Source organism: Phragmites australis, chromosome 6 (genome assembly GCF_958298935.1).
Source record: "Phragmites australis chromosome 6, lpPhrAust1.1, whole genome shotgun sequence".
In the NCBI taxonomy this organism is placed as follows: Eukaryota; Viridiplantae; Streptophyta; class Magnoliopsida; order Poales; family Poaceae; genus Phragmites; species Phragmites australis.
Window position 1 is genome coordinate 7,876,033 of NC_084926.1, and position 19,568 is coordinate 7,895,600.

At 42.5% G+C, this 19,568-nt stretch overlaps 2 protein-coding genes across 2 annotated transcripts; one reads left to right on the forward strand and one right to left on the reverse strand.

The window, feature by feature from the left end:
• The first annotated feature begins 7,687 nt into the window (after positions 1–7,687).
• On the forward strand, positions 7,688–9,381 carry LOC133921468 (uncharacterized). The gene is made up of 3 exons (XM_062366352.1): positions 7,688–7,857; positions 8,427–8,609; positions 8,944–9,381. The coding sequence occupies exons 1-3, from the start codon at positions 7,795–7,797 to the stop codon at positions 9,172–9,174; spliced, it is 477 nt and encodes a 158-aa protein (XP_062222336.1). The 5' UTR covers positions 7,688–7,794; the 3' UTR covers positions 9,175–9,381.
• A 2,144-nt stretch (positions 9,382–11,525) lies between these two features.
• LOC133921469 (uncharacterized) lies at positions 11,526–17,262 on the reverse strand. The gene is made up of 7 exons (XM_062366353.1): positions 16,865–17,262; positions 16,693–16,788; positions 15,219–15,639; positions 14,512–14,602; positions 13,024–13,360; positions 12,790–12,938; positions 11,526–12,296 (listed from the first exon to the last, which is right to left on the reverse strand). The coding sequence occupies exons 1-7, from the start codon at positions 17,174–17,176 to the stop codon at positions 11,780–11,782; spliced, it is 1,923 nt and encodes a 640-aa protein (XP_062222337.1). The 5' UTR covers positions 17,177–17,262; the 3' UTR covers positions 11,526–11,779.
• Between the last annotated feature and the right edge of the window lie 2,306 nt (positions 17,263–19,568).

Sequence of the window (19,568 nt, forward strand, 5' to 3'; positions counted from 1 at the left end):
TTGTCATTAAAAACTTGGTTTTACAAAAAAAAAAATTGAACTATGCTTTGCAAACTCAACTATCCATATAAAAACTGGTTCTCTGCTCAAAACTAATCCCTATGGCTTGATTCCTTAATAAACCTTTTAAGCATCTACTTATCCCTTGAAGTAGTGTTAAAACTTTATGAGTGTGTTTCGTACTTAAACTTGCTTGTTGAATTCAGTGAGAAATTATGGCATTACTTGGGTATGAGCATTGAAGATCAAGGCTACATCCGCATCTAAATTGCTTGTGACATTAAGCATATCGTAATTCTATTATCGAGTTCTCTTCTGTTTAACTAGTCAGCTAAGGATGTCACAATAAGCTGTGAGACCTATGTATTGTTTTTTAGGTAATATTTTTGTTCGAAGTATGATTATTCTGTCAAAATATATATATATATATATATATATATATATATATATATATATATATATTAGTTATGGATGACCTAGTTTGAACATGGGGTCCGACGTTTTTCATCGGTTCACCTGTCACCTACTTCTGCCTGGGTTGACCGAACTGAACTGAGTTTGAATGATGAGACTAAACTTGCTAAAGATCAAAGCATACTAAAATAATCAGCGGACTCGTATCCAGAATTTCTAAGTTTAAAAACTCTTAAAATACACGCACACACATTATAATTTTAAGCGGAGTAATGGCTACTACTCCCGAACAACACTCTACTTCACAAATCTCTAAAGTAAATTGCAATGAATTATACACTGATTAGTTTCTTGCTTGAGTTAACCATTGAAAGGAATAAGATACGTCCGTTTTACAAGATGCCCCTGTTGGTTGATCTCGGCTAACAAACATGCCGAATTCTAAGGGGGCTAGACCCACATACACGCGCCTTGATCAGAGGCGGAAACCAACTTTTGGTTTCGGTCCCGTTCCGTGCAGCGCAACAATAAAAAGGGGAGCCGGCACCTACGTGATCAAGTTTTTGCACGTAAGGGTCTGCCTCTCCCCCCATATACCTAAAAACTCTAACACGATCGTTAGGGCGCTGCCAACTGAGCGAAGGCCGACGCCACTACCGGCCATCACCTCTACTTCGACTACACCAACGTGATCTCACTTCTAAACCCCATTTGATGGCATCACCGACAAATGGTCAGTGCTTACGCTTCCGCAATTAGATGTGTTTGTTGTTAGGGCTAATGTTCATGTGTTTTAGATGAGCATACTTGTTCTATCAATGGTACCAGAGCCATCTTTAGCCCTAATCAGACCAATTAGACCTTAATTAGATTAAATTGTGTTCGGTTGATGTCATTTTATGATCAAACGGGCCTAATTGTTTTCGGTTTACATCAATTAGCTTTAAATTATGTTTTTTAAGATGAATTAGGCTCGGATCAATGCTCCTATTCATGTTTTAGGCTGTTTATGTTTCGGATCAATCTTAATTGAGCATGTTTAAATGATAATTAGCCCCAATTAGACTCGGATTAATGTGAATTGGTGTTTTATGTCTCCAATTAGAGCCATTTTGTCATGATTTAGTCATGTTTATACATATATATATATGTGTTTGTGTGGCATGGGTTGACACGGTTTGGGGAGATCCTACTCGGGATTATGCAAATGATGCTCAATAAAGCAATTAGAAGGAGGGGAATCGGGGAGATTAAGAAAAACCCTAAGAAATCCCCAATTCCCCCCCCCCCCCCCAAATCCGAACCCTAAACCCCAAATTTCTCCAAAATCCCGAACCCTAAGCCTTTTTTTTAGAAACCCTAGAGCAATAGAAGTGGGGGGTGGAGGACTTACGACTCCGGCGCCTTCCGTCGCTGTTCATGCCCGTCGGAGTTCTCCTCCAGCGGGATCTTCCTCGTGCGCGTGCGCGGTTCATCCGACCCTTCTCGCCTCCGCTGCGGGACGGGACACCTCCTCTCGCCGCGCGCTCACCACCACCTCCTCCCGGGCTCCACCGCAAACCAACCGACGGAGGCGCACGCGATCTCAGTCGCACGCGCGCTCCGGCGGATTGGCTCACAGAGGCACCCTTGCCCTCTTCTCTCTCGGGCGGCCGTGGTCGCCGCTGTCTCTCTCTTTCTCTCTTGGCCGGCGGCTTCCGTCGCCGGCGAACTCACGAGCCGCCGCTCTCTCTCGAGTCAGGCGGAGTTTTTGGGGAGGGAGAGGAAAATGAATTAGGGTTAGGGTTTTTCGGTCGACGGCGTTTTTATCCCCGGCGCTTTCTTCGGTCAGCCGTTGGATTGCCTTGAGCGGCTGGGAAAAACCGAGAGCACTCGACCGGGCTGGCGCGCAAGCGAGGAGCTGGGCCGCGCGCTGTGCTTCTGGGCCGATCGCGTTGCTGGGCTACAATCTCGACTGGGCCGCGAGCTACATGGGCCGAAAGTCCATTTTTGGGCTGAATGGTAGCATGCACAGGTCTGGGCTGAGCCAGGCCGAAAGGCCGTTTTGGGTTGTTTTCTTTAAAGCTTTGGGATTTTCCATTTATTTGGAATTTTTCAGTGATTTCTAACATTTTTTTTCCATTTATGCACTGGAATATCTAATGCAAATAGCCCAAAGTTAATGATGATTAATGCATAAAATATTATTGTTAATTCTCTGATTGAATTGGATCCAACAGGAAGATTTTTCTGGAGAATTTTACAATCAATTTATATAGGTTTATAATTACTTTCTGACCAAAGTTGACTGTAATTATGTGCTATTTTTATGTGTTTATTTAAATTCTTTTCCGTTTTCTGCCCAACGGTGATGCGGATTGGAGTTTTATTTTTGCATGATTTTAATCAGACCAACGTAGGGTTATTTTCGTGAAAATCATTTCCTTATGATAAATTTACTAATCTGGCCCAATTCTTCTCTCTAGCTCTTAACACTTCCTCTATTGCCGCCACTATTGACGGTATAGAGCAACTTACGGGCAATAATTTTCCTGCTTGGAAAGCTAAGGTGACTGTTGTTCTTGGTGTTTTGGACCTGGACTATGCACTCAGGGTTGACGCTCCCATAGCTCCCACCATTGGCGTGAAAAATTATGATGAATTAAAGAAAACTTATGATGCACTTTCTGAGAAGTGGGAGCGGTCCAACCGCATGTCTCTTATGATAATAAGGGGAGCAATTTCAAACTCAAAAAAAGCTAAGACGTACTTGGCATCTGTGGAGGAGCAATTTAAAATCACCTCCAAGGTTTATGCCAGTACACTGATTCAGAAGCTCCTCAACACTAAGTATAATTATGGGTCCGGTGGCATAAGAGAACACATCATGATGATGACAGACATGGCTACCAAACTCAAGGGCATGGATATGAAAATCTCTTAGGGTTTCCTTGTCCACTTCATTATGACCTCTCTCCCTCTTGAGTTTACTCCTTTTAAGATAAATTACAACACTCAGAAAGAGAAGTGGAGCATGAGCGACTTGATCGCAATGTGAGTCCAAGAGAAAGAGAGGGTGAGGGCTGAAAATAAAGACTTTGTGAATCAAGTAAGCAGCCCCAAGAATAAAAAAAATTCTAAATGGATTTCAAGTCTAAGAAGAAGTTGCATTTCGTCGCTAAACACGACAAGGCAGCACAAAGGGCGCCCAAGGCACCTGCTCCTTCTGCTTCTGCCTCTAAGAATCTAAGGATGACGGATGCCACTTCTGCCACAAGAAGTACAACTACCAAAAGGACTGTGTTGGTTTCCTGAAATGGCTTGCAAAGAAGGGTAATGATTTCATAACATTCATTGGTGAATCACTTTATGCTGACTTTCCCCTTAATTCATGGTGGATTGACTTAGGTACCACTGTGCATGTTACCAACTCCTTACAGGGATTCCTTACCGCGAGAACATTAAGAAAGGGGGAGCGAAATCTTAGAGTGGCCAATGGGAAGGAAGCTCAAGTTGAAGCTATCGGATCCCTTCCATTAGTTCTTGATAGTGGCTTCACTCTTAGACTGAATAATGTAGTTTACGTTCCTTCCATGAGAATGAATCTCATTTCTGTTTCGATGTTAGATGATGATGGTTTTCATTGTAATTTCGGAGATAATAAATGCATTCTTAAATTTAATTCAAATGTTATTAGTCTTGCCATCCGACAAGACAAACTTTATATGCTTCCTCTTAATGAATCCTCTGTGACGATGAATGTCTATGATGTAAGCTATAAAAGAAAGAGAAGTACAATTAATGAGACTTCTTCGAAACGGTGGCATTGTTGTTTAGGCCACATTTTGAGGGGGAGAATGGAGTGTCTCATTAAGGAAGAGATTCTCCAACCCTTAGACTTCTCCGACTCTGACCACTGCATAGATTGCATTAAAGGAAAATACGTTAAGTAAATAAAGAAATGGGCTAATCGGAGCACAGGATTATTAGAATTAATTCACACAGACATATGTGATCCTTTTCATGTGACATCAGTTGACGGTTTTGATTCTTTTATTACCTTCACTGATGATTTCACCCGTTACGGCTATATCTACCCCATTAAAGATCGATCTGAGTCTCTCGATAAATTTAAGATATTTAAGGCTGAAGTAGAAAATCAGCGCAACATGAAGATTAAAGTAGTGAGATCGGATCACAGGGGAGAATATTATGGGAGACATGCCACATATGGGCAAATCCCTGGTCCTTTTGTCAGATTCCTTCAGGAAAATAGCATAGTGGCCCAATATTCTACACCTGGTGAACCTCAGCAAAACGGGGTAACTGAGCGACGCAACCGCACACTTATGGACATGATGCGAAGTATGCTCAGCTATTCTAGTTTACCAGTTGGACTGTGGATGGAGGCACTTAAGACAGCTACACACATTCTTAATCGACTTCCCAGTAAATCAGTTCCAAAAACACCTTATGAATTATGGACTAGAAGAAAACCCTCTTTAAAGTATTTACGTGTATGGGGCTGTACAGCTTAAGCTAAAGTCTTTAATCCACATATTGGAAAATTAAATACTAAGACAGTTAGTTGTCACTTTATCGGGTATCCAGAAAGATCAAAAGGGTATCGCTTTTACTGTCCAGATAGGATCATTAAGTTCGTAGAAACAAGACACGTTGTGTTTCTTTAGAACGGGGATATGGAGTCGAGGGAAGTTGATCTTGAAGAAAAACGGGTTTATATTCCTACTCCGCTGATACAAGAGTCATACATCCCTGTGTCTCAGGTGGTTGCACCTTCAGTAGAAACTAACGTCAGTACACCCCCTGTTGAGGTCTCTGAAATTCCTAATGATATACCTAACGATGAGCCTCAGCAGTCTCCTGCAGTACCCAGTCCTTGTCCTGCAGTGCATAATGAACCGATCAGGAGATGACATCGTGACAGGAGACCTGCCATCTCGAACGATTATGTTGTTTATATGAATGAGGATGTTAATGACATAGGGAAGACAGAAGATCCTAACTCATATAAAGAGGTCATGATGAGTAAGCATTCGTCTGAGTGGCTTAATGCCATGAATGACGAATTAAAATCTATGAGCGATAATAATGTGTAGGACCTAGTAGAAATTCTTGACGGAGCCAAAACAGTAGGCTGTAAATGGGTCTACAAAACTAAACATGACTCTAATGGGAACATCGAAAGGTTCAAAGTAAGGCTCGTAGCTAAAGGCTTCTCGCAAAGAGAAGGAATCGATTATAATGAAACTTTCTCTCCTGTATCAAGTAAAGATTCTTTCAGAATAATTATGGCGCTCACAGCGCATTATGATTTAGAGTTGCATCAGATGGATGTAAAAACGGTATTCCTTAATGGTGACCTGGAAGAAAATGTTTACATGGCTCAGTCGGAAGGTTTTATCATGAAAGGTAACAAACATTTGGGATGTTGCCTTAAGAAATCAATTTATGGTCTAAAACAAGCGTCTAGGCAGTGGTATCTCAAGTTTGACAAAGTCATTAGAAATTTTGGCTTTAAAGAAAATGAAGTTGATAACTGCATTTATATAAAGTTTAAAGGGGGAAAATTCACCATCTTATTTCTTTATGTGGATGATATCTTATTGGCCAGCAGTAATAAGGATATGCTATTTGAGACCAAGAGATTTCTTTCCTCTAATTTCGATATGAAGGATCTCAGTGAAGCCTCTTATGTTCTTAGCATTGAAATTCATCGAGATCGGTCCAAAGGAGTATTAGGTTTGTCTCAAAAGGCATACATTGAGAGTACTAAAGAAATTCAATATGTATAAGTGCTCTGCCACGCCTGCTCCTATTGTTAAGGGCGATAAGTTTGGGACATATCAATGTCCAAGGAATCAATATGAAATTGATCAAATGAAGACGGTTCCTTATGCTTCAGCTGTCGGAAGCATCATGTATGCTCAAGTATGTACATACCCTGACTTAGCTTTCGTGACCGGGATGCTTGGCAGATATCAGTCAAATCCAGGACCGGACCGCTGGAAAGCCGTTAAGAAAGTCCTTCGCTATTTGCAAGGCACTAAAAACCACATGCTCATATTTAGAGAATCCGATAACCTTGAAGTCGTTGGTTATTCGGATGCAAACTTTGCGGGGTGTGTAGACACTAAGAAATCCAAATCAGGTTATATCTTCACCCTCGCTGGAGGAGCTATTTCGTGGAAAAGCTCTAAACAGACACTCACAGCATCTTCAACGATGCAAGCTGAGTTTGTGGCATGTTATGAGGCTACCGGGCAGGTTGTAGGCTAAATAACTTTATCCTGGGATTAAGAGTGGTCGACAGCATTGCAAAACCACTTACATTATACTGCGATAATCAACCCGCAGTTTTCTATATGAGTAACAACAAGTCGAGTGGTGCTACCAAACACATTGACATTAAGTATCATGTTGTGAAAGATAGAATCCAGTATCAAACAATAAATGTCAAGCATATAAGTACTAAATCAATGCTTGCGGATCCGCTTACTAAAGGTTTGCCGCCCCATATTTTTTGTGATCATGTTGCCGGTATGGGGTTATTGGAAAGCCTATGATTCTGGATAAGAGGACCATGATGCAAACCAACTCCCATTAGAAATAACGAATTTCCATTTCGAGATGAAATAGTGTACTATAGGTTTATGGGTTTCAGTGACATTTAATTAGCGGCTGTAATCCTTTACCTTAGTATGCTAATTTATTGAGAGTGGGCTTATAATGTTAACTTTTACGATCAAAGGGGAGAATGTTGGTTGATCTCGGCTAACAAACATGTCGAATTCTACGGGGGCTAGGCCCACATACACGCGCCTTGATCGGAGGCGGAAACCAACTTTTGGTTTCGGTCCCGTTATGTGCAGCGCAACAATAAAAAGGGGGAGCCGGCACCTACGTGATCAAGTTTTTGCACACAAGGGTCCGCCTCTCCCCCCATATACCTAAAAACTCTAACACGATCGTTAGGGCGCTGCCAACGGAGCGAAGGCCGACGCCACTGTCGGCCATCACCTCTACTTCGACTACACCGACGTGATCTCACTTCTAAACCCCATCTGATGGCATCACCGATAAATAGTCAGTGCTTACGCTTTCATAATTAGATGTGTTTATTGTTAGAGTTAATATTCATATGTTTTAGATGAGCATACTTGTTCTATCAGCCCCCTTACCTGTCACCAACTTTAGTTTAATGTTAGTTAAGGAATAATCAAACTTAAGAAAAAGCAAAAAAAAATGATAAAACGAACCACTCCGACAGCGACAGGTCAATCACTGCTACATCGATCAGTGCTCTCAGCAAACAAGCGGCCAGGGCCAGCTTCGTTCGGTTCCAAAGCGTCGAGCACTCGAGCGGGGGCCGCCGAGAGGATGGTCGGAATCTTCTCCAGGTTCTCCGCCGGCGCCCACCGCCGCGCCAAGAGCGCCGCCGCCGTGAGATCCCCATCCACGCCCTCTTTCTCTTTTCCTATTACGCCCACTTGTACTTCTATGGCGTTTCTGCAGTAGTTTACTTCCCCGGCTCCAAGGAGAGATCTGCCTGTATATAACCATGTCCCAAGCCTAGGTTAGCGTTGGTTTTATGTAGTCGTCCAAAGCTTTGATTTGAGCTGGTTTGATTTGATCTCATACTCGTTCATGGGTGGATGGTGCTGTCTCCAGTATAGGGTAGCTCGTTTTTTTCTTTTCCTCCTCCGATTCTTCAAATCGGGATGCTTTTAGCATGCCTTTTTCTTCTTTTGGGTGATTTTTGCTTGTTAGGATTCTGACAAAATTTAACCAACTGGTTGCGGACCAAAAATTGGGGAAAGTTGCGAGCTTTTGTTGTCTCCAAATTGTAATCTAATTGTCCATGGAAATTTTTACTATCTGTGCTCAGGTGGTGTTCTTGATTTGGTAAAACCAAGTGTCAATGCAACTCTTAACAAATTTGCACGAAACTACGATCCTAATTTTATTAAGTCTTGCCCAATTTATGGCGAATTTCGTTTTTGATCCCGCAGGAGATTGTGGAGACGTTGGACCCCAACATGAGTACTGGAGAGTCTGGTCCGGCGGCTGTTCCTGCAGATAATCCCCACGGTATTGAGGTCGGAGTTGAGTTCAAGCCGGTGGAGCATCCTGTGGAGCCTCTCAATCTCGATCAGCCAGTGAAATGTCCACTTCCTGAGCCATCTATACTGCATGTAAGCTGTTATCTCTCTGTTTATAGACGAATTTGTGCAGTAAAATCATATTGCCAACATAAGGCGACATATTAACGAACTTATGTTGCAGAATTCAATGATACAACTTACAACAAACATGACTGTTCTTATATTCCTTTTTCGGTAACAGTAAGGTCTTATATACTTGAAGTTTGTTGTTTCCTTTGTAACAGAAACATCAGATTATGCAAACATATTTTTTATAGATAATGGAATAAAATTATCCCAGCCTCTGCATCTATTGATGCACATAGCCGTAGATTATGCAAACTTATTTTTCCCTAATTGGTTTTACTTGATTGATGGATGCTAGGATGGGAGGGTATGGAAGGAAAGGATGACTTCAGTTAGCGCGAGGGTGAGGACAGACTTGCCAGTCGTGAAGGAAGGGTCACAGCTCGAGCCTGACAGCAGCAGTACTACAAGATCGCGGTCTACGGTACCAAGGCACGCCATATTGCCCTCTGTGAGTGCCCCTGAGCATAAAATCCTAGCACTGCTTGACGAATGTGATGTTCATGAGAGCCAGAGTCCTGCTGAATGAGCTCGAGTTAATAGTCCTCTTGGCTTGTATTTTGCCCCCTTTGTGAATTACTATATCTGCGTATCTTTTCCACTTGTCAAGCACCACGAGCTGAGTTCAGCAATGTTATGTCAGAAAAAAGAAATGGAACTACACAGATCTGTAATGTAGAACGATCCTATATATACGAGTAAAGCAATGTGCGGTACATCCCTCGCATTTGTTGCAGTGATTATTGCCTCGCTTGGAAGCTTAGTTTTGTTTTGGGTAACTGCTGTTGCCGGTAATTTTCATCGTGAGTGTTCTCGTGATGTCCTCTACCTTAAGCTTGCTGAAACACAATGACCTTCGGTACAAACTGAAGTCGCCAAACAGGACCGGAGCTAATGAAATGCGTATAGCTATGGTGTCAAACTGTCCGTAGAGGAACTCGTGCAGATACAGACATGAGCAATCGTCGCGTGTTCCAATGTTTTGAGAGGGCAGATGGCACAAGCCAGCTCTTCTTGTTAGACTGTTTGTTGATTCGCTTCCCTCTATTGATTCCTAATGTATGCCAGAAAATATTGGTTAAGATTATTGCACAGAAAAGTGCAAGCTGTTGCACAGAAAAGTGCAGAGTAGCATCGCCCTCGAGTCCTTGATGCTGGTGGTTCACCCAGCAGAACGCCAGGGATATGAGCCGGATGTCAATCATATGGATAGACAATGCAATAACTAGGCTGATTGGTGTGCCTACGCACATCTATGAAACTTTAGTATTTAGTCAGCAGAAGAGATAATGTCTATACAGTATGTATATGGTAATGTTGTTTGAAATTAGGTTGATGAGTTAAAAAATAGCCGATCTAATTTTCCGTAGTTGTTAAGTAAAAACGAGTGAGTAGAGGCAAAAATGGTACATGTATATTGCAGAGTTAAGTGATATAAGTTACAATCTAATAGATAGTCGATCTTTCTTAGGGCTACCACTCATAAGTTGCTTAATGAGATCCAGTTAAATTCATTGCACGGTGTTAGATACCAGGAGCGCCACAGCGAGGTCCAGTGGGATCGGGTTTTTTTTTTCTGAAAAAGAGTTCACTATCCACAAAATTGCATTTTTTGGGAAAAAGTAACTCAAAATTTAAAAAATAATTTTTTATTATCCAATTTGTTTATGTAAGGTCAAAAATGAATTTATATGGACGAACGGGTACTCAACACCTGCACATCAACTTAATATATGTCCAAGTCAGACACAAAATATGTAGATCGGATAGATGTAACTAACTTTCTAGAAAAACTAAACACAACAACACATTTCACTGTGCTTCTTTTGACTATTGTGCCTCTTGAGCAGGGATAATACTGCACAGCACATGTGACTCATCTTTCTCTTGTGTTAGCTCCATGGACACGGCTCGGTTGCCATGGCCTCTTCCACTCCCTCTCTCGCTCAATGTCCATCTCGATCAACAATACTCTTATTCGTGGCTACGGACCAACAACAATTGATGACGACGACGGTGTTACTAGGTCGACTCACTCTAGATCCTGCGGCAGAGCGACCAAGGCCGTCGAGATCCGCTGGCAGCGCGGACGGCGAAAGCGGTTGGTTTATGTGACGGTGCGGCCTCAAAACATGCGACGGTACGACCACATCCGTCGTGGCGCGACCAGGCCGCCTCGATCCGACGACAGGTTCCTATCCGCGGTGTGGAGCTCGGTGATGACGATGTGGAGGTTTAGGCCGGACCAATCTTGAGGCGGTGGTCTAGGGGGCCTGCAAATCCAACATTGACAGGCTAAGCCTAGGATAGATTTAGCGATGGTACACTCAGGCTAGCCAGATTTGTTGGATTGGACAACGACATAATTAAGATCATCTTTAGTTCTCCTATAATACTATTAAAGTATCCTCTATTTTTTCATCTTCAACAACTATCTTATTTAATACCTACTATTACTCTGCTCCCTTCTTCGAACCCACAGACATACACTACAAACAGTAATACAAATCTCTATTTCCATTAGCAAATTTACCCTTCTTCTAACACTACAGCGACTCACCCTGTCACTGTAGCAATTCCTAGCGGCCACAGTGTTTTACCGATTAAATAACGATACTGCTGGAGCTGGCCTAATAGATGCAATAGAAATAGACCACACATGTTAGAGGCTCACATGTCAGCACATTAGCTACAGTGAGGAAAGAGCCGGTATATTTGCACAACATTGATGGAAGAAACTGTTCATTCACTCAGGGTCTTATGCGACTCGACTACTAAAACTGTAGAACAATGCTAGCCATTACAGCCAAAATTGATTATTAGTCAGTAAATCAGACCCTCAAAGGCAAGTGTACGTTCACACGGTTTGACAAAACAATATCGTGCATCAAAACGGCCAGCTTGTTGAGTATGACCCTGTATCAGGTTACCGTCGATAAATGTAATCCTTTTCTCTTAATGTAATCCTTTTCTCTTATCATCGCCTACCACCAAAGACCCCTAGAGGGGTGAGGACTGCAGCAAAAGAATAACGACCACGAAGCAGATAAACGCCTGCTCCGTCGAGGCCATCTACTCGGAAACAAATAGAGTAAATGCCTACAGTAGAAGAGGGGAAAGCAAAAATGGTCATCCTAAGCATTCTGCTTCGGCTCATCACCAGCTAATCTTCTCCTCTGCTGGTGCTCGGCGACTTTGTAATCCACGACCTCACGGAACAGGCCTGGAGTGAGCTCGCAGTCCTTGCTTCCATACACAGCGGCCTGCACACCCGCCATCAGCTTGGCGATCTCTCTTCCAGAGAAACCCTGGGTCTTGGCAGCTGCCTCCCGTACCAAGTCATCGGTGACGCCTTTCACCTCTATCTTCTGAGGCTGGCGGCGGAAGAACCTGAGCCAGCTCTTCTCATGCTTGTCACCAGCTTTGACTATGTATTTGTCCAGGTATAGCTTCAGAAGCTTGAATCGCTCATCTTCCCCAGGAAGGGGAAATTCAAGGACCTCATCGATACGGTCAGCAACAGCAGAGTCAAGGTCACCGGGCCTGTTGGTGGCAAGTGCAAGGACAATGTCCTTGGATTGGTCGCCTGTGCGGAAAAGGAGAGCATTCAGGGCACTCCTTTGAGCTTCACTCATGTAGGTCTTGTTCCGTCTGCAGGATAAAAGAAATCAGTCTGAAATGTTGGCAATACAGTTCTGAGTGAAAACACCTCGTCAATTATGGAAAAAAGACCTCAAACTCAACACCGTAAGATCTTAACAGCTTGACCGCATCAGTACATGCAAAGACATGACAATACGATTATGAAGACCAGAAAGATCAACGCTGCAGTAACCTCAACCATTAGCTAGAAAGATCACAAATGGATGTCCAGAAAAAAAGAGTAAACATAGCTACACAGATAAAGACGTGAAAGGCAGTGAGCCAAGTAGGTGAGTTATAACATACAAAAATATCGTTCAGGGTAGGTAGGTGATTCAACAATTGGGACAGCCAAGTAAGAAACATTTTGCAAATTTATTTTATCAACCACACCTAGATTTAGCATCTTCGAAGAGAGTTGCAAGACTTTCTAAAACAATTATGATGCTGCAAATTCAAATGGTGCCATGAAATATTGTATGGAAATTCGATTCTCACTTACTCGCACAAGAAAGCATCAGCTTCGTCAATGAAGAGGAGCAAACCCCTATTAGATTTCTTTGCCCAGTCAAACAACTGATGAATCTTGGTGACTGCTTGTGATCCCAATGGTGCAACATCTCCACCAGTCATTAGTGCATAATCTAATCCCTGTAAATGGTTATAACATTAGCAAGATGGCAGTATTTCCAATGTTTTTATTAGTGTTCACAGGGGGGTGGTTTATGCAACATACAGATTTGCGAGCTAGTTCTCTTGCTGCCATCGTTTTCCCTGTGCCTGGAGGCCCATAGAAAAGCATGTTCCTGAAAGGAGCTTGATGAAGTTTTGTGTTGGCTGTGGCATTAGCAAGCTGCTGCACTCTCTTCTGGAGAGAAGGATTTAGAATAACATCACCAAACCCATTCCCATTCTTCCCTGAGTTGCTTCCATTCTTCAGTTTGCTAGTCATAGTAGTCATACCACGTGAGAAGGCACCAGACCATGGATACCTCCCTCGTGATGACTCCCTTATAAGTGATGGCTGACCTAGAATACGGTCAACATAGCCCCAGACTACTCTTGCACCTTCCCTGGGAAAAAATGTGAATCTATGTAAGGGCATCAAAAGCAACAAAAAGAATTTCACCAAACGGATAAATGAAAGAAGTAAAAAACCTGAATTCCAGAAAATAAAAGGAATAGCACATTCAGCAATAATGAATATGAAGGCTAAAATCTTCATCCTTGTATTGAAATATATGGCTTGCAATCTTGAAACAAAACGTGGTCGATACAGGAATCAGTCAAAGCAAATGAAATAAGGAGGAAAGAAGTGGTATTAGAGCAATTGATTACATTGTGATTATTTCTTTCAAGAATTCCAACCAGTAAACAATAGCTTGAAGTATAATTCTGACATCATAATTGGTTTCACATTCTTTGAAGTATTAGCAGTTGCAAGTGGATAAACAGCAGAAATTTGGTGCAATAATTTATGAGGTCCAATGCCGACACACATGCACTTACAAACACTAAGGGTCTGTTTGGTTGGTTGAAACCAACCCATACATGCACGGGGTCGTGCAAGATCCGAACAGGTCCAGCTATTTTGTTCATTGAATCGTATCATTCCGTTCAGGATGAGATGGTTCAGATTCTTAGAATATACCAAGAAGATGTTGTACCAAGCCGTACGGCAAAATCGACCGAACAACCCCGTACAAGTTCTGTCAACTCCGCTAATCACTTGCAGTTAATGATGATTAGTGACTATTAGTGGTTATTAACAATTTTTAGTTAAACATTAGTTACAATTAGATGTTATTAACCATAACTAATTATGACCGTGGGTATTTAGTGATGATTATTGACAACTTAAGTTATGATTAACCGGAATTAGTAATGATTAGTACTAGTTAGCATATTGTTGATAGTAACAAATATAAAAATTATTATTTCTGTAAAATAATTAAGTTATACATGGATATAATACATGGTTTTTAAGCAACCAAACACGTTCTCGTACCATTCCATACATCCAACTAAACATATTCTTGTATCATTTCATATAACTAATCAAACAACCTACTTGTATCACCTCATCCAGGACCATCCCATCCCATTCAACTTCGTTTAACCAACCAAACACATCCTAAGAAACAGCATAGCTCTGAAGTGAAGGGTAAACCACATAACTAGACAGCCAGAAATTGAAACATAGAGCGCAACTTATGAACTTTACCTCGTTGTGTATATCCCCGCAGCAAGTGCTGTTGCACCTCCCACTGCTACAACTAGCTTGTTCTGATCAGTTAATATTGTCCGCAAACCACCTGGAGGAAAAAAAAGGAAAGGAAGATATTACACGGAGAAGGTGTGACAAAGCTTCCTATATCACAACTGATATTTCATTATACAAGCATATAAACACCTCTAACCTTACCAGGTTGGATACAACATTATAGTATGAGAAATGTAACAGAATGCTGAGGCCCACAGTACTGTTGGCCTAGGCGATACCTGATCAATATACTTGTTGAAAATTAAAAGCAACAACTTTGGGGTTTTCATCAAATCATCTGAAAACGGTACAAATAGCTTATACTCCCTCTGTCCCAAAATATAGGGCGTATTAGGATTTGGAAAAGTCAAACTTCATAAATTTTGACCAACAATTAGTCAAATTATACGCATGCTTTAATGTACAAAAGTTGTATCAATAGATCTGTATTTCATAGATCTTTTAATACGATATTGGTTTATAGCAATTGATAATATATTGCAAAATAAATTGATGGTCAAAGTATACTTTCAAAGACTTTTTCAAATTCTAATACACCCTATATTTTGGGACAGAGGGAGTAATAAGTAATAACTGCAGAAAAATTCAATAAGTGTACAACTTTAGTAAAAAAAAGTATAAGGAACTGTTCACTCTGTTAGGTATACCTCCTATATGCTCAAAGGTTGTATTGATCACTTGGACCCATTTCTCCCTCTCAGCATTTGCCCGCTCTATTAACATTCGCCTGTCCAGTTCTTCTGATAGTTTCTTTTCATGTGCTTTCGCCTTTGCATCTGCAAAGGCTTTCAACCTGTTAGTCTCCCTCTCTATATCTGCCTTTTCCTGCTCTGTCTTTCTTCGTTGTGCCTGGATTTGCTCCTCAGTCGCACGTCGTATCTGTTCTTGCTTAATTGCAGATTCCTCCTGCATCTTCACGAGCTCCTGGTTCCTCACCCTCTGGGCCTCATGCTCCGCATGCATTCGCTTTCTTGCTAGTTCATCCTCATATCGAGCCATCTGTGACTGTATATGAGCTCGCTGTTGCGCAAGTTTTTTCCTCTCATCATAATCTGTCCTCTTCATCTCCTGCAAAACACCTCATGTTACCGAACAAAATCAAGGAGCCTAATTTGTGACTCAACAAAGCATAGTTACACTGATCACACACGGCTTACGATAATGCAACTAATTACACACACTGATGCTCCCTCCTATAAAAAAAAGTGTCTTCCTAGGATGTTTGCAGCAAAACTACTTTAACTTTGACCAAAATATCTTTAGGAATACATAGGTCAGCCATATGAAAACAATACAAATAACATTTGTCTAAAAATGACTTACTTATTAGATTTTGTTGCTGTGCTGGAATAGGAATTGCCAGTCAAAATTATGATCTGGAGGTTGTGTTAGTGTGCAAAATGACATTTATTTGTGATTGAAAGGGGGTATGCAACAGTAAACATAAATTCAGATAATGCGTGTAACTGAACCAATGTCCACTTGATCCATCACAAATACACACGACTTACTGAACAAACAGGCATGGCATGATTAATGTGATGTGATGGAACCAATGCACACTTAACATCTTAGTTTCAGTTAAGAGTTGATTCTTACAGGAAAATTAATAGATTAGCCAGACTATACATAAAAACTAAGCACCAGAAAGACCATACCACATACTGCAAAAATAAACTAGTGAATACACGACACGGAGCAGGGAGCGCATTGATTCTTTCATTTGTATTTCCAGCTGCCAAGAATCTAACAAGTCATATATAATTTGGTCAAACAAGCCACAATTACAAGAATGAGGAATCATTCGAAGCAGCATGTTGACCATAGCACAAAATATAACACAGAGCATCAACATGAATGTGACATTATGGCTATGGGAGCACAGGATTGAAGCTCTATTCTGCAGCAGTAACGAACTTCTGACGGCCAATGTGGAGATCCCACGAGAGCGTAACATACACTCAAAATTGTTCGTTTGTAATCTAAAAACCTAAAAATAACTTTTTTAGCAATGGATCTCCAAACTGTTGTAATCTTAGTTGGAAGTAGAGCTAATTCGTCCAAGGCATCATGAGGAAAAAAATTTAAGAGCCAACAGTGTTGGGACGAGAGATGTCTCACAAGCTCGAGCTCGGCCAACCCCTTCTGTAACTCGACCTTCTTTGCAGCAATCTCCTGCTGGCGCGTCTCCTCCTGCTTCTTCATCAGCTCAAACAACTGCACAACCACACAGCCTCCCGTCAAAACTCGGCCTACAACAAAAACACAGAGAAATCCCCTCGAAAAATCACACCTTTTTGGGGTCCGGCGATTTCTTGAGCTTATCTATCGCCTCGACCCCGCGCTCCAGCGGTGCGGGATCGAACCCCGGCGCGCTTGTGCGAGGGTAATGATTCGAGACCCTGGGCGCCTCCTCTGGGGCCTCCGCGCGCCGTTCGGCCTCCGGCGCGGGGGACGGCGGCGGCGGCGGCGCAGCGTGGGGAGGTGCGGGGGAGGAGAAGCCGGGAAAGCGGAAGGTGGGACCTCCCCCCTCGGCGTGGGCCCGCTCGGAGCAGAGCACGATGGCGGCCCCCGCGGAGATGGCGGCGGCGGCGGCAGCGGCCATGGTGGCGTCGCGGGGTCGGCTCGTGGTTTTGGGCGAGTAGGGTTTAAGGCTGGCTGGGTGGCTAGCCTCGCCGTCTCGATCAAAACTGCGGTGGGAGATGCGCGTTATTTGTGCGTCCGGGTGGGCGGTTCGGCAGGTCGACTTGCGGCCCAAGAAGGCCGGCTCGATTCGGCTTTTCTTGGGACAGAAAGCCGGGCGCTCTCTAGAGTTCGCTTCAGATATTTCCATGAGGACATTATTAGTGGCATCTTGCATAACGTTATAGATACCGATAACGCTACTATATAGACGTCCCAGCAATTTTAATCGAAAGTTACGTGTATTATTTTTGTTTATATTTAAGTTGTATTGTGATTAACTCTTGTCTCTGTTACCTCTTTGTCTTTCTAAACCTCCTCTCTAAAGACACAGAGAGACAAATAGCAATTGCCAATCCCCTCCCCCATCGATCCCCGCAGAAGGTCAAATCCTTCACTGTGTAAGCCCTGGTGTCAGTGCGCGGTGTGGGAAGCCAGCCCACGGTGACGCGATGAGACAAGCTAGCATCCTACCGTGCGGTTTGCACAACGAGGGCCAGCGACGCGGTGGGTCTCAACTATAAAGAGCGCGACGTTATTGTCAGGTAGCATGTCGGAGGGTTCGTTCCGGCTCCATTCGACGAACAATCACGACGAGTGAAGCACTTCCCAACGTGGCTCATCGACAGCAACTAGAGCTTGCTCTCTTTTTTCCACCCTCTCCCTCTCTCCCAACAGGATCTCCCTCACATCATAGGAGCTAGTACTTCAGTGAGTATCGACTTCTGCAATAGGTCCATCTCATCCCCTCTCTCTCCTTCACAAGATTTGGTTAGATATGGCCTAGGCGCATGACAAGCATTGCAGGGCATGTTGTCGAGGTTGCAGGAGAACCAATGACCTCCAGGGCATCTCACTAGAGAGTCGAGTCTAGCAGAGGACATCTGTGGACTAGGGTTTATTGCAGTATGTGATTTATGGCGTTGCAATAGCTGATTTGTTTCACTCTAGTATGCTGAATTTTGATTGCTTCATATGTTAATTATGATTGTTGCAATAAGTAAGTTAATTTTTTGCATGCTTCTTTCTTGATGTTGCAATAGCTTTCTTCGAATGTTCCACCTATGAGTTGAATAGTTGCAACAGCTTTTTTTATGTTGCAGAAGCTTTTCATGCATGTTACAAAAGTCTTTCATATATTTTATTGAGATGGAGATGAATATGTTCTCTTCATGTTGCAATAGCTTTTTTTGGATGTTGTAGAAGTGGATTCGGTATGTTGTAACAATATGGTAGATGCAATATGATTTAATAATTTTGCTAATTTGAAGTAATTTTGTCAATAGGGAGGTTTGTTTTTTCTTTTCTTGAGATTCAGTTTCGGTTTTGTTGCAGACATTGACAAATTATGAGTATAGTATGGACCAATCATTCTATCGTTAGATATGCTTGTCTTCTTCCTCGTCACAGACGAGGGCCGCGTCACATCCTTGCAACTCTCCAATCATCGGCCATCCACATCATGCTAGTTCCCTCCCGGTGGTCAGCACCTTCTCGATGCCACAGAGCTCGGGGAGTAGCTTGGCGGATTTGGTCATCGCAAGGTCAGAGGCGGCGAGGTACTCAGCATCCCAAAGCACGCATAGACACACTGCAGCTTGGCATCGAGCAGCAGAGCTGGTCCTCGTTGATGTAGGTGCAAAGCTTGAAGTTTGGGAGGCCGAACTATCCTCGTCTATGTAGGTGCAGTGGGATGTTGCAAGAAACAAGGATTGGTTGTTGTGGTGGGAGATTTTATTTTCAAAATCGTGTGGTGCATAAGTTAATAGACGAGAAAATCGAATGGCAGGCGAACGTCCGGGGCTAGCGCTCGGATAGGATGTCCGAACGCTAGCAGTGTCGTATGGATACCAGTGGTGGGCCTAGTATTTTGAACTTGAGTGTATATATTCGTCGTGTTTGTGGGCCACATGCATTCCACTTTGCTCATATTTGCACTGCCATCGTGCTCTGCCTAGCACTTCCTTGATGGAATCCTCAAATTTTTTCAACAAAGGTTTTTTAAAATAAAATAAATGGTTTCTATATATTCTTTCCCCCTAGATTAAAAAAACAATCTCTTCCTTGATGGGACCTTTAGCTCTATGCATAAATAGACCCATACGCTACCTTATTATCCCATTTTCATATTTCTTAACTTTCTCTATGCTTATGCAGAACAAGCACTAACAAATTAACCCACAAAGCATCTGAATTTATGTAGCAGCCAATTAATTTTAAGCTACAGCCTCTACATATTGTTACATCCCAGATGATTATGCGGGTGCCCCAAAATTGATGGTACATAACTCAACACATGAGGTCGTGACGAGCAG